Below are 15,509 nucleotides of genomic sequence, written 5' to 3'. Positions count from 1 at the left end.
AGGCAGGGCTACGTGTGAAACTACACGTCATTTATCAACTGACGTGCCTGCACTGCACAGCCTTTTACATCGGCATGACAACAACCAAACTGGCTGAGCGAATGAACGGACACAGACGAACTGTCCGCCTAGGAGATGCCCAATACCCAGTAGCGGAGCATGCCCTCCAGCATAATTCTAGGGACCTAGGAACCTGCTACACCGTATGTGCCATTTGGCTTCTCCCACCCAACACCAGTCCCTCTGAACTGCGGAGATGGGAACTTGCACTCCAACACATCCTTTCATCCCGCCATCCCCCTGGACTGAACCTACGTTAAACAACCTCACTCCCATTCACTCTTCAGTCTTCTCCTCTTTCCCTTTCCTCTTTAGCCATTCACGCATCTTTTCATCCTACATAGTTGTGTTTATCTTTATACTGTACTTCTGTATGCATCCTCTTTGGTTTGAAGCTGGCACAGTACTTACAGTAGAATATCTTTGGCTTCCCTCTGACAACCATGCCTCCATCCTTGCTACCCTCCCTGTTTACCTTTCCCTGTTGCTTCATAACCTGGGTTGTGAGTAACTGAATCCACTTTCCCTTCTTCCCTTTTTCCCCTCTCTCCTCCCTGATGAAGGAACAAAGTTCCGAAAGCTAGGAATGTAAATTTTCAGTTCTGTTTTATGTGTATCTATCGGCTGTACTGAGCTGAGGTAAGTACTGGCCAGCCCCTCTATCTCTTTGTTAGTATTTGTTTCACATCTTATATGAGATTTTCCATTAATCATTTAAAGCATGTTTTCTGCCTGTTTGCAGCTAACAATGTGTGTGGATAGTGTCAACAATCTTAAGGAAAAAAGTCCTCAATGACCAGTAGACTGTGCATCCATAGTCTAGCCGTGAACACACAAAACAGCTATAAAACTGGAGCAGACACACCCTTCTACTCCCCAAGACCTGTGACTACGACACTTTATGATATTTAGTGCTTTCTGGGCTTAGGCGTAGTAACCATGACAATTTGGAGTTAAAAATGAGACCCAAAAACCTCACTGAGTATTTTTTAAAATGTAGAAATTAAAAATTTAAAATGTAGAAATTAAAAATTTAAAATATAAAACAAACACACACACACACACACACACACACACACACACACACACACCACTCCTCTAATGACTGATGACTGCAGTGTATGTTGCAACTGACAGGTCGACTCTGCAACACTGGTTGGAGGAACAGAAAACAGCAATGCACCTGACTCCTTACTGCAGACGTGATACTGTTTATGGCTATGGCAAAGAGAGTAACAATTAAAATACTGACCTGAGAAACACAATTCTCCTACTCAAAACGATCTGCCTGCGTGTCAACAACTCGGGACCTAATAAAGCACTTACACCTAGAACAATCTGTTTGAAGATGCGGAGGTTGCCACACTGATGGAGTTAAGCGAGGATACTATGTCTGCAAGCAGTGTCATAAACTTCACTGATATCGAAGAATATACCAACACAGTGATATTTACACAGGAAAGCCTGTTGAATAGCTGCCTATAATAGGATTAGGTTGTTGACAGCGGATCAAAATCTTCAGAATCCACACAGAGAGAGACTAAGAAGTTGCTTGGTCTCAAATGACCAGACTGGATGACGGTTAACCACTTGTTCCAGGGTCTTTCATACACACCTCGTAAAGGTGACACACCACTAACTACTGGGATATGTGCAGTCCTTTCCTGGTTTGAGGAGAGGTATCAAAATTGCCTCTCTTCACAAGTTGGGAAAATAACCTGTTTGCCATATCAAATTAAAACATTTGAGGAGGATTTCCTTTGACACTGCTGGCAAATGTCGAAGCATGCAGTGGTGGATTTGGTTGTGACCGCGTGATGTATCAGGAATTTCAGACAGTGCTGATTTTAGCTCCCACATGGAGAAATGACAGGTGTAAGACTCCGTATTGTGGGCTCAGATTGTGGGATATGAAGTCCAACTTGCCCCTTTCTGCAGTCGCACGGCATTAATCACAGTAAAACGTTCTGCCATCATACGAGCGATGTCTCCCGGCATTCTTCCAGGGTATATACGACCCAGGAGATCCGGGAAAAACCTGGGATGTTTTTCATCCAGGAGAAAACTGGGAAAAACCAGGGAAATCTTTAAACTTCGGGAAATTTTTCATTGTTTTAGTTTTCTGTTAAATTTTTGTAATTTTGACTGGTAAGAACCGATACTCTAACAAAGGATATTACTGTATGCCGCTACTGCAGAATAATACTTAAACAATGAAACATAAACGAGAGAAAAAAAAACAAAAATAACTTTAATTGCAAAGGAAATGCGCCGTAAACAACAACGACAACGATACACAGTGCTCATGCAAGCATTTGCCAACAGCAAAATGTGTCAAAGGCTTTAGGAAGACTACGCAACACTTCATAAGAACAAATTGCCTCCAATGAGCATGATGTCAACTGTTTACATTAGATTTGTTTTAGCAGCTACGAATGGGCTCATTCGCATGCGCAGTTGCATCTCGTTTGATTAGTAGATTCTCCCGCTTCTGGATGCGGGAATGTGGCTGTTGATTTTTTTTTTTTAATTTTTTTAAGAAGGGCAGGTTGTCAAATCGGCCAACTGGGAGCAGGAGGGGCACCACAGCATATTTCAATTTCCACTGTCCTGAATATAGTTTGATGGCATCCATTACAAAATATACATGTTTCAATTCCACAGAGCGAAATACAGTGACGTGCGATAGAAGAATACTGTATGAAGAGGCGTGGCACTGCACTTTGGCACATTTAAGACCAAATAACATGTCTTACATTTCCTCGAACACATATGTTTTCTGTTTCAGATTTTCCAGAAAGAGGTGTGCTACAAGATGAACATATTTTGAAAATTCGATTTTTTTTTAGTATTGACCCCGTTAGCAAATATCATAGATCCGGGCCTGACGCGCAGAGCAATAGTGGGTAGTCTCTATGTGAACCATGTTTACATTTAGTGATTTTTGCTGTTTCCCCTTCGTTTACTCGCACGTCAAATGAAAAGCACGTCAAATGAAAACAAAATGGATATCTGTGGCTGGGAGTTTTCAAGTGAATAAAATACATGCACATAATTACGGGAAGCTAAAATATGTTGTTAGTTTCAGATTTGATTTTATTTCCACCTTATAGCCTTGCAGAACAATAAAGATATTTTTGTCTGTTTGCTAAAGAAATTTGACTTTTATTAACCTTTTCCACAGAGGCAGTCAATGTATTTAAAACGAAATGTTTAATTCCACAGTACTGGCTAGTTTCAACCGTTCGCTGCATTTCAAGTGCACATTTTCATCTTCTAGCACGTGTGGCATTATGCCATAACAAAGAACCAAACATGAGATAATACAGTACTGGTGCTCCAAGAAAATTTACATCCCCAAAACCACACTGAAAAGCATATCAGGTCAAGGTCTACATCATTGGGAATCTGGACATACAAATGTGCACTTTAAGAATGCATTTTAAATGTGCACAGTTTAGTATGGTTCACGAAATTCCAATGCTCTGTGAGCATCCTCAGATGTCTTGTTTCTTTTATGACACAATGTATGATCTATCAATGTTTTACATGTACGTACATACGGGCTTCCTACGTCTTGGTCGCTGCGCAAGCGTGGTGTCGCCTGTTATCTGCCATCTCTGGCAACCGCTGAAACAAACCTATTTCTAACAGGTCACGGGAAAATATTGCGAATGGCAGTTTGAAAAGTGTTACTTTCACAGTAAATATCCTTTTACCTAAGTTGAACTATGTGCAAGAATGTACCATGAATTTCTTAAATCACAGTGGGTTCGACTTTCATTTAAAAATCAACTCGATGAGCGATTTACAAGAATTTCATCCCAGATCAGACATTTATGTCATTATCAAAAAATTTACTGGCACATTTGTGTGATAGATCTTAAAGTGTAACACGCGCAAGAAAGATCAACATTATATGTTAAAGCTTAGCTTCTCTTGCAGCTTATTAACCTTAGAGACCAATATTGTATATGAAAGCTTTGCTTTTGTAGCAACACTATGTATACTAATTTAAACTATTAACTTTCACTGTTTGTGTATTCACGCTACTCAACAGTGATGTTGCTGCTGGCTGACTACATTACGTGTTCTACGCTCTGAATATCCGCTCTCATCGGCTGGCGAAATCACGTGACACGAGCTATGACTTGCTTACAAAAGCGCATCGCAATCTTGATTTCAATTATTCAGAAAGTAACATGCGGTGTTTGGTGGAATTCCACTGTATACTTTCATAATACGAAAATATGCAGCTTACAAGTTGCTGCGCATCAAAGATATTTCCAAAACATGTCTTTTTCCCTGAGTTACACTGTCTGAAGTGCTGGGAAATTGTATGCCCATGTATAAAACTATAACCATTCGAAGGATTGATAAGTTTCACAGTTCCAAGGGAAAATACACTGTCACTTAACATGGACAAAGTGTGTTTTCACCCGGGAGAAAGTGTATTTTTAACCAGGAAATTCGGGAACTTTTTCCTTGTCCACGTATACACCCTGTGTTTGAAGTCACCCCTGTTTCAGCACTGCTGCTATTGGTAGCAAACCACTGTGTTTACCATAAATACTCCAGGTGGCTTCCTATACTTTTACAAAACAAGTGGAGTGGTTGATGGAGTCCAAGAATGCTTGCCATGACCTTTTCCTACTCTCCTTAATTATGTGTCAAGTCTTGGCTCTTGCAACCCAAGAGGCTGTGGGTGAGGCTATCTGGTGCTGGGCAGTACTTAAACCATCGAAGAGCCGATTGCCTGTCCCAGACTGCTGAGTGGCACTCACTGGTCCACCAAGGTACAGACTGCCTCCCAGATGACCTTAGGACATTGGGATGCATATCATAAGTCAACAACATGATTGATCACTCATGTAATGTGGTCCCCCCATTCCTCGACACTGTTGCAGTGTTCAAACACAGCCAGCCAAATGAACAGCATCCAATTAGCCCTGCTGGCCATCTATTGTAGTGACTTCAGTTCAGGTAATTCGAGTCCACGATGGCTGAAAAGCAGAAAGAGAGGTTTATGGCTGAGAATGACCCAGCAGCAGAAGCATAGAAAAGAGTAGAAGTACTTGTGTTTGAGGATACACAGCTGGTGAGACATCATGAGGCTCTCCGAAACCAGACCCCTGAGGGCAAGCAGAGATCAAGTTCCATGAGATATGCTGGGCACCGAAGTCTCCCAGTAAGAGAACTGGTTGGGGGGAGTTGCTCTGGAAGATGAAGCCTCAGAGTATACTGCATCTTGCAGAGGTAAATACAGCGATCCTCTAACACACATGAATTTTAACTGCAACTGCTTGAAACAAGTCAGTAGCCAGTGGGAGAGCAGAGGAGTAGTGCACATTATTTACGAACACAGCAACCCTTCCCTTGGCCATTTCCCCATTCAGGACATCCTTATGACAGAAAGTATAGCTGTGTAGTACAGGGACATCAACACTTTAAAATGTTTCCTGCAAACGCAAGCACATGGGGTGTTCCTGAGCTAGGAGTTTCGGCTCCTCCATGTGTCCCAAACCCACTAACATTCCACTGTTGGATGGGATGCATCTATTACAGGGGTAGCACTTTCATGCTGACTTTCTGCCAGGACGGATGGAGGCTCAGTCTTGGGGTGAGGTAATCGCCCCAGTATGACGACAATGCCCATTAACTCTGAAGTAGAGTCTAGAGACACGTCAGAGAGCATGACATCAATATTGTCAGAGTATGTACTTCCCATCTCAGTCAGTGGTTGAGTCTTCACCTTCAGTTTTGATTTTTTTTTAGCCTGAGGAGGCATTGGAGCTACAACCAGAGAAGTGGTAGTGGCACTCCTGGACAGTGGACCAGAATGAATCTTCGGAGGGGGGGGATCCAGCAAGCAATGTCGGCAACCACGGCCTTTTCTGAAGTTCTGGGGGGAGGGGCAAGCTTCGAAACAACTGCAGCAGCACACACGCACTGACAAATGCAGGTACTAGTGCTGACATTAGCAACCTCTGTGTAGCAGCGTCTGCTTTCTGCACTGGATGTTTAAGAACAGAAGCAAAGGAGGTAGCAAACATTGTGAATAGCATGACCTTACACATATTTTTGGTCTCACCATATGGGCTGTGCTTCATAGTCTTAAGCTCACATATCTTCCGTTCATCAAGATATACACTGCAGTCCCAACTCCAGACAGGGTGGGCCCCAGAGAAATTCACACACTTCAAAGGGGGATTAACAAGCAACACCTTCGTGGATAGCCTTACCACATTTGCCGCAAGTGACTTCACCGTCATATAACCAAAACAATGCACTGGGTTGGGGACATAAGGCAAGTCCTTTGCACAAGCATGTTGTCTTAACATGCTCAGGAAGTTTAGTGCTACTGACTGTCAGGACAAAGGAGACAGATTTTATAAGATTTCCATCTGCCTTCTTTATGATGTTTTTCATCTTCTACAGCCCATTCATCCTTCAGTTTCTCCTTTGGAATGTCCACCAAAGCCCTGCGTGTCACAAAACCTTTGTTGTAATTCAAGGTAGTGTGTAGCTCAGTTTTTTGATGGCATGTTCCACGAAGTACTGAGCTTTCTGGATGTTGTTAACTTGTTGGTAACTAGAAGTTTCCACCAACAGTGTCCCATTATGCAATCAATTGACTGATTTTAAATTGCCAGCAATACCCTTTAAGCCTTATTGAATACAGAAATGCTAAACTCTCTCTTTCCTTTTCACTATTAAAAACACACTGATTACCAGCATGAGTTCTGAGATTTTGAGTTCTTTTATTTTCCCAGTAGGACACAAAACTGGGACTGCAGTGTGGCAGGAATACTAGGGTGGAATGGTGGCACTGTTGAGTGAGATGGGTGGGGGGTAGGAAGGGTGTTGCAGGTAGGTTCTTAGTGGCTTGGGGGAAGACAGCAGGTTTATTTCCCTGCTGGCTAGGACTGTGGGGAGGGAGGGGTGGCAGGTGCACAGGCTAGGCATGTGACATGTGAGTACCAGAGCTGATGGGGTGCGGTGCACGATGAAGGCCATACGCAGACACGCATTGGGTGATTGTGACAGGACAGAGGAAGAGGAAGTAGTTGGGTAGAGTGTGTGGGGACAATGGGTTAATGGAGATTCAGCCTGAAGAGTTACATGAGTGAAGGATGTGTTGAAAGGATAGCTCCCATCTGAGTAGTTCAGTTCAGGAAAGTAATGGGTCCAGATGGCCCAGGTTGTGAGGCAGCGTTGAATTCAAGCATGATGCAATTGACTTCAGGTTGTGCCACTGGGTAGTCAACTTTTTTCTTGGCCGAAGTTTGGTAGCGACCATTCGTTGTGGTGGACAGATGGTTAGCGGTCATACCAACATAATAAGCCAAGAAGCATAATAAGCCAAGAAGCATAATAAGCCAAGAAGCATAATAAGCCAAGAAGCATAATAAGCCAAGAATCATAATAAGCCAAGAAGCAATTGCAGCAGAGATGGTATAATATACTTTCACAGGTGGTTCTGCCTCTGATGGGATAGGGTGAGCCAATGATAGGATTGGAGTAGTAAGAGGTGGGTGAGTGGATTGGGCAGGGCTTGCAACTGGGCTTTTCACAGGCCTTCCCCCATCTTACAGTTATTTTCAGTTATCAGCAAATCCTTCAAATATGTTCATACGAGTTAACAGTTGCATACAGTAAAACTACCTGGCAGTAAACAGGACTTGTGTAGAATAACACATCCAATATTGTATCATTTGTAAAATTCCGCAGTTTTGGAATACTTGGTAGAGTGATACTCTTCAACTTTCTGTCAATACCAGTATCTTCACTATGCAGACTTGAATGCCAGGAAACAGGGATTATTTCTATGCGGTTGACAATCCCTTGTTCAGAAGACGATTTAAAATGAGACTGGAGCAGTTGCAAAGCAATACACCGAAAATCATCAACTGTAATCAAAAAAAGCAAAAGTTATATTACAGATTGTAATTGGCTATGCAAACTTAAGCATGGAAAAAGACAAAACAATACATATTTACTCACCAACTTCTACCACAGGTCGGAACCTCAAATCACACACTGATCCTATTCCGTGAACAAGAAACAGAAGATGGTCTATTCTGTCAGGTTCTCCTTCATCAATTTCAAATTCATCGACTCCTCGTTTCACTATGCGAGGTTTTGTTGGTATTTGCTGGAGTGAAAATTTTGATCTTTGTTAAGAGTTCATCATCAGTACAAATGAAAGGAGGTTCCAGAAACAGCACAAAACACAGAAATTTTATACTAACAGGTGTGTTGCCCCAAACATCAGGTGATGTAGCTTGAGGAAACTGAACCATTACATTAGGCCCATGAAAAATAATATACTCTCCATTCGATAATTCCACACGGTGATGCCAGCTGTTTGTCACTGTGGCTACTTTATACTCTTCTTCCAACCTCGCAGAAACATTTTCATCATATGGTATATATCTACTATCAAGAGAGCCCTTCGAAAACCATGAACAACGACGGACTTCTGTGGGGTTTTCTTCCCAGTAAACAGCCATTTTCTGCCGCCTCAAAATGTTGACATCATATCGGCCTCCATCTGTTGATACCACTGTCTCTGGTGAAAGATCAGCTGAAAAAAAGTTGTTATTACTGTGATTGCTATGTCCTTATTCTTTGCATTTAATGCAAAAAGGGTAAAGGGGGTGAACAAAACACTTTCCTGATTTCTGCAATAATATCCTCAGTTTGCAGAGCATCAACAAATATTCCTTTTTAGTCTTATCAGATTTGGGCAAAGTAACAATGGAGAATTCAATTAGAGCAGCTTTTCAAGACATCTTATTTATAATATACTTTGTGTACACAGTGTGTTTATAAATAAATGGTGTGCTTTTAAAATTAATAATAAATCTATTTATTAATTTATAGGGGCAAATCTTACAGCATTGGAAGTGGCAAATGTCCAAGTTTTTGATACATTAATCACTCTCCTTCAATATGTGCACCCTTGGTCACATGACACACATCTACATGGAAACCAAATTCTTTCTGTATTCAGTGTAGCATGTCCTGCATGATGGTCTGCAATGCATGCTTTATCCGATCACACACTTCCTCAAGGAACACAGACACTGCAGTACATAAATGCAGTCTTCCACAAAGCCCCATATAAAGAAAACACAGGGTTTTAAATCCAGCAAACAGAGTGGTCAGGGTAGAAACTGGTTGTCTGTTGCAGCATGCCCAATCTGCATTGGTGAAGAAAATGACTGGCAAGCTCTTGTATATTCCTGTGAAAATGGGCTGGGGCACTGTAAAGTTGCAAAATGTAATTGTCATAACTAGTGTTCAGCTGTACCAACAACCGGGCTTCCAACACATCTTGAAATGAGTTGCTCTTCACCGTTTGATGTCTGTAGAAGAATGGGCCATGCACTCCATCACAGGACACTGCACAGAAAACTTTCACTTTTTGAGAGTCATGTTGATGCTCTATCAGTGCATACGGTTTATCACTTCATCATCAGATATGGGCACTATGTGTGTTCACCTTGCCACTTACATAGAAAGTGGCTCTATCACAGAAGATGAGCCTTTCTACAAAACTGCCATTCTCCATTTTTAACTGCAGCTCTTCACAAAAGTCATACCTTTTCACTTTATCTGCTGGTGTAATGGCCTGCACTAATCCCACTTTAAAACATAGTGACTTACACAAAACCTTCCGCACAATAATATTTGGCATGATCAATTCCCTGCTTGCTTTACTAAGTGACATGTGAGGTATTTTTTGTGTGGTGGGTCTTTCTTAACCCGAGCATGAAACTCACACTACATTGTAACTACAGATCTGGACACCTCAAAATGGAGTACACAGAAAGCCTTTTGCTCTTGTGATGCTCTCTTGGAAACAGATGCTACGCCTGTGCAGTAAGCATTACAGGCGAACAGTCCGTAACACATCAAAAACTGAAAGTTACCATTGCTCATGCTACAAGGTTTGCCCACATAAATGAATAAATGTATTTACTGTTAATTTTTTAAACTGCACATTTCATTTATAAACACACTATATTTGGGACTGCAGCTGAATTATTGTGGAACATGATGACAAATATTTCCAGCAGCAACTTTGCTCTAACACTTTATTTAAATGGCTGGAGTGAAGTGCACGATCCCATTATCAAATACAACAAAACCTTGAAACCCGTAATTCATCAAACAAAAGCTGAAAGTAAGGTGACATCTAGAAAGATTTTTCACTGTATTTCCATGACCTTACTTATTTATCGTTTCACTTACCTATCCATAAAACGAACTGTACATTATTACTGAAATGACACCATAACCAGTTACAACTGTAAACATCTCTGTTTATTCTCAGTGTAACTGTAAAAATTTTCTGATGTAAATTATGAATGTGGAACCATCCGTGGCCTTTTCATTGTATACAAATCCATGTCTAAAGCACAGTTTACACAGTTAAAATTGTCAGCTATCACCATTAGTTATGGTTAAATTTACACTTATGTCCACATAACTCGGTGAAAAGGGCATATGGTTACTCACCACATAGAGGAGGCACTGAGTGGCAGACAAGTACACTGACTAAAGACCACTAGATACTATTTAACTATTGGAATAAGTCCTTCATCAGATGTAGACAAAACACGCACACATTCACAAACGAGTAGTGGCACGGGATTGAACAACGGCCCGATGCTGAAATCTATGTGCTTGGGACATCTGCTGGTTCAGTTGGCATGTTGGCAGCCCTACAACTAAAACTCAGATGCTGTGGCAATAAATAGCTGTTATATCCTAGCCAGTAATGCCACCCGAGCCCGCTGCCAAAAGGTTGGCAGCATCAAAGTTCGGACGCCGTCCGCATAAGCAGCGCCAGCGAGACAGGAAATCGCCGCAAGTCTGCGCGCGCCACCGCTGGCTTCTGGTTTCTTAAGCGCTGGAGTCGCGAGCGCTAGGACAGTTCTGTATTCGCCGCTCAGTTGTATACTCGCCACCGAATTGTGTACTTGCTAGTCAGTTGTGTGTTCATCGCAGCAGAGTTGTTGTTTGTCGTCAGCCGACGCTGACCTAGCCGCTCCGACTCTAACTAGACAGATCTCTGTAGACACAAAGTTCACTACTGTGTTCTGTATCTTCGTTAATAAAGATAAGTACCGACTTTTATTTAATCAGAGTGTTTGGGTTTTCATCTTTCTGTTCACTGTTCTAGCGGACCGGTCGGCCCGCTATTAAAAGTGTGGCAGTGACTTCGTAAGCCGTTTCTACAGCAAATTGCTTGTCGCTACGAACGCCGCCACAAAAATAGCATTTCAAAATATTTTTGCAGAACTCTGAGTGCCATATACACGACCTCAGCCACAAAAAGGCCTACCTTATTGTGTTTAAAAGCTAGCCATGAAGCCTGAAGGACAAGTTGAGAAGGAGGGCTTCAAAATGGTTCAAATGGCTCTGAGCACTGTGGTACTTAACATCTGAGGTCATCAGTCCCCTAGAACTTAGAACTACTTAAACCTAACTAACCTAAGAACGTCACACACATCCATGCCCGAAGCAGGATTCGAACCTGCGACCGTATCGGTCGCGTGGTTCCGGACTGAAGCGCCTAGAACTGCTCGGCCACAAGGCGGGCTTCAAATTGGTGTCTACTGTGTGTTGGTTTCTGCTGTAAGACCACCATGTTCTTCCCCCTTCCCACGAGGACCACTGCTCAGGGATCCTGCCACTGCCAGACTGGCCAAGGGACAAATCATTACCCTCCTAGGCACCAAGCCACTGGGCACCTGCCAGTACCTGGCATTTGCCTCACCTGGGTCTGGCACAACCGCCCACCAACACCAGGCTGCCCCATGTGACGCAGCACTATATAGGTATACCTACCTTGCACGGCTTTGGAACTCTGAGGACAGCAGCTACTGTTGTCCTCCTGCCGCTGATGCAAATGCCTGACCAAGTCAGGGAACCAGGGAGACACAAGACAACTGAAGGCCACACAACCAGATGAGAATGAGCACCTGTGATAGCTGCTGCTGACTGTAGCTCATAGTAAACAATTTCTGTGAAACCTGATTGTCTTGCTACAGCCACCTTCTCCTCATGCTGGGTTCCCACAGCCCTTGCCAAGCCATCAACACCCCAACACTCAGATCGGAAGAATCCCATTATCTACACAACCAAAAGAATGGCTTTTCCACACTCCATCCCTCTCCCCGTAGCAGTAATTGCACGCCCAACCTACTAAATTTGGAGTAAGAAGCAGAACTGACAAAGGTGCTATGGTCGTCAGCAATGCAAGTGAGCAACAGCATGTGCATTTTATAACCAACTGTGGATCATTGAATCTATTGTTCCTGGATTTATACTCTTCCCACTATTCTGTTTTACAATATGTTTGGTATAGACTCAGTGCTAGTACCTGGGAGGGGCCCAAGGAATGAGCCAATGCGACTGGTTGTACATACGCAATGTAACCTACCAGGTCATAAGGCCTCATGCACTAATTCACACTGAATATGTTGAAGGAAAAGGTATTTTAGCAGGCAACATGGAGAAAGCGCATGGTTGAGATGAGAAAGGCATAGGTGCCTGGGAAGTGTAAGTCAGGTAGGTAGGTAGGTAGTACGTGACCATAGGCATAGTTTGCTGTAAGTAGAGAAGCAGGAATTTAGCAGTCTGCAGTAGTGTGTGTGATATGTCCATATGTAGTGGAGTGCAAAACGTAAATAAACTTGTGTTTTTTCTTGTTACTTACTGAGGATAGATGTAGATGTACATGTACATTACAGTTATGTTTAAGTTTGTATTGCATTTATAAGAAAGGATTACAAGTAAGTGTAAAAGAGATGAGACAAAAGTTTAAAGGAACTGTGAGACAAAATTTTCTGTTCGCATTGTTGAGTACTGCAATATGTTAATAATTTTGTGAAGTGTGTACCTCTCATGCAAACAGTGATTTGTGTAGAAGTAGTGGTGCAAACTTGCAACAGAGGTAGGTTGTGAGTGAGTGTTGTAAACAGCAAAGAGTGTACGAGGAAATAGAATAGCTATTAATTGAGGTACAGAAGTGCCCAAAAGTATTTCGAAGAAAGCATTATATACAATTACTAAAAGTAAGTGTTAATAGAAAAAACTACCAGCAGATAACTGAGAAGTATTTAATTGTAATCCATTTAATGCACAACTACATTCAGTTTAAACAGTTATTTGACATCAAAACAAAAAATGACAATTCTTCTGGCTCAAAAGTAATTTTTAGGTCTAAGGACATAAGAAACAAAACTATTTTGGAATATGAGGAACGTATCAGTATTTCATTGTATACCCACTGACATTGCTCACAGCTGCAAATGTATCTGGCACTGAATTCACAAGATTCTGTAATAGATTAAGTGGGAAATTTGACATTCATCAAATAGGGCAGCAGGAAACTGATCCTGTTTTGTGAAGCTTCTATGTGAAAGATGTCAATGATGTCAATCCAAAGCATCCCAAAGTTATTTAATTGGATTTACACCCAGGCTCTGGCTTGCCCAGACCAAAAGGTTTGATTTTTTTTATCTGAAAAGAATTTTTTTAAATAGCCAAAAGTGTATTTTGAATTAGCATACTGCTGAAATATCCAATTATCTGGCATATGCTTTCTCCCATATGTACCATATTCTTTTCTGAAATGACATTGTACAGGAAACAATCCATTTTTCCTTCTACTTGGACTATAAGATGAAAATAACTCCAAGAAAGACGACCCCACAGCATGATGCTGCCGCCAGCATGCTTAGGGGTCAGTACCCGGTACGTTTCGTTGTACCTTTGGGTTTCTGGTCAACATATATGAAGTAATGAGCACACACTTGAAAGTTGCACACATTAGCAGTGTGTTGTCTTCTGCAAGAGTGTGCCGCGAAAGAGCAATACCATGAACTTCCGACAGAGCCCGCCACAGGCAAGTGCCTATTTAAACCCTGCCGCATTATGCACAAGCTCAGTTATCATGTTATTACAGCTTGTAAACATTTGCCTTATCTTATTGTGTTCAGTATATTTTATGGTGATTGATGTACATGCCACAGTCTAATAAAGTTGTACTAACATTCTTGGTCATGTTATGTGTCCAAATTACAACAGTATACACTGTATACAATCAGAAGAAAGTATACTAATTTCACTTTTGTTATTCCATAAAATCTGTAGCATTCCAAGTTTGATATTTCTTTGCAAACTCTATCCTGGTTGTTATTTTTTGAATTTACGAGTGGCTTACGTAATGGTTGTCTACCATTTAAATCACCTGCTACTAGGCAACTTTTTCATTAGACACATGTAGGTCCAGTCCATGATGCTATTCGAAACATCCCTAACCTGTTGAGACGATTCTCTCGGATCAGCAGCCTACTGCTTACAACTCATTCTGTTCTCCCTCATCGTCATTTTTTTTGAGGGCGACCTGACATTCGCAGAGTTTATTGTACCGTTGACGAGTTCATTAGAGATGGAGCACAAGCTCAGATGAGGGAAGGATAGGGAAGGAAATCAGCTGTGCCCTTTCAAAAGAACCATCCCAGCAATTGCCTGAAGCAATTTAGGGGAATCACAGAAAACCTAAATCTGGATGGCTGGACATGGGTTTGAATTGTCATCTTCCCGAATGCACTCCGGTGTGCTAACCACTGTGCCAGCTCAGTGGTTTCCTGTTTTTGCCATTGACACACACACTTATAGTAGTCTTGATAAGCCGAAGTCTCTACCAATGGCAGACGCTGACTTTCCCTCCCACAATGCATGTAAAACAGGTAAGTCTCACATCAGCCAAGAATTCTTTGCATTGTTGCATGCTTCTAGTTTTACCTACAAACAAACGAACACTGTCTGAATGACTAACTGTGATGCCAGAATATTGAATCGTTAGGGTTTCCAGTCTTTGCGACACTGACTCTAAACAGCAATAGACAGATTCTACATGCATGTGAGATGATTGTCAGACATTACATCATCACTAAACCACTCAAGGTCCTTCAGGATACAGTAAGTGTGACAGCAAAAAATCCACCTACAAAATCTGTCCTAGCTAGAGAAATGACATCATGGGAGAATGCATTGGGTACTAGCAAAATTTTATTGAGGTATCACTGGTGCACTAAGGGCACCAGGAGGCCAACTGAAAAGCGACTGTGGCCCAGGAAGTCTGTCAGTGATATCCCGGAGCTCATGGAGTGTGATACACTGGACTACTTTCTCGAGAGGTAATTTTGAGTTGAGATATTGAGGTTTATTATGAAATATTGAGGATTTGATGTGAAAACAATGTGTTAGGGTCATGATTATGTTGTATTATGGTAGATAATAAGGTATTGTGCATATTACTGAAGTGTTCTGAGTCTGATGAAGTTATTACATGGAATTGTGATAGTTCTCTAGTCATTATGTCTGAAAATGCAGTCACAGCCATGCTACTACAGACTCTCATCTTT

At 41.8% G+C, this 15,509-nt stretch overlaps 1 protein-coding gene across 1 annotated transcript in view; it reads right to left on the bottom strand.

Moving 5' to 3' along the window:
• LOC126480987 (phospholipase DDHD2) overlaps window positions 1-15,509 on the bottom strand; it is a 194,677-nt gene that overhangs the window by 67,252 nt on the left and 111,916 nt on the right. The window contains exons 5-7 of the mRNA XM_050104426.1: window positions 8,313-8,647; window positions 8,065-8,215; window positions 7,726-7,970 (exon numbers count right to left, since the gene is read on the bottom strand). Coding sequence (XP_049960383.1) covers window positions 7,726-7,970; window positions 8,065-8,215; window positions 8,313-8,647 — 731 coding nt within the window. The remainder of the gene's footprint in view (window positions 1-7,725; window positions 7,971-8,064; window positions 8,216-8,312; window positions 8,648-15,509) is intronic.

This window comes from Schistocerca serialis, chromosome 5 (assembly GCF_023864345.2).
Source record: "Schistocerca serialis cubense isolate TAMUIC-IGC-003099 chromosome 5, iqSchSeri2.2, whole genome shotgun sequence".
In the NCBI taxonomy this organism is placed as follows: domain Eukaryota; kingdom Metazoa; phylum Arthropoda; class Insecta; order Orthoptera; family Acrididae; genus Schistocerca; species Schistocerca serialis.
The sequence above is the reverse complement of the archived record's forward strand: the minus strand, read 5'-3'. Positions and strand labels throughout refer to the sequence as shown.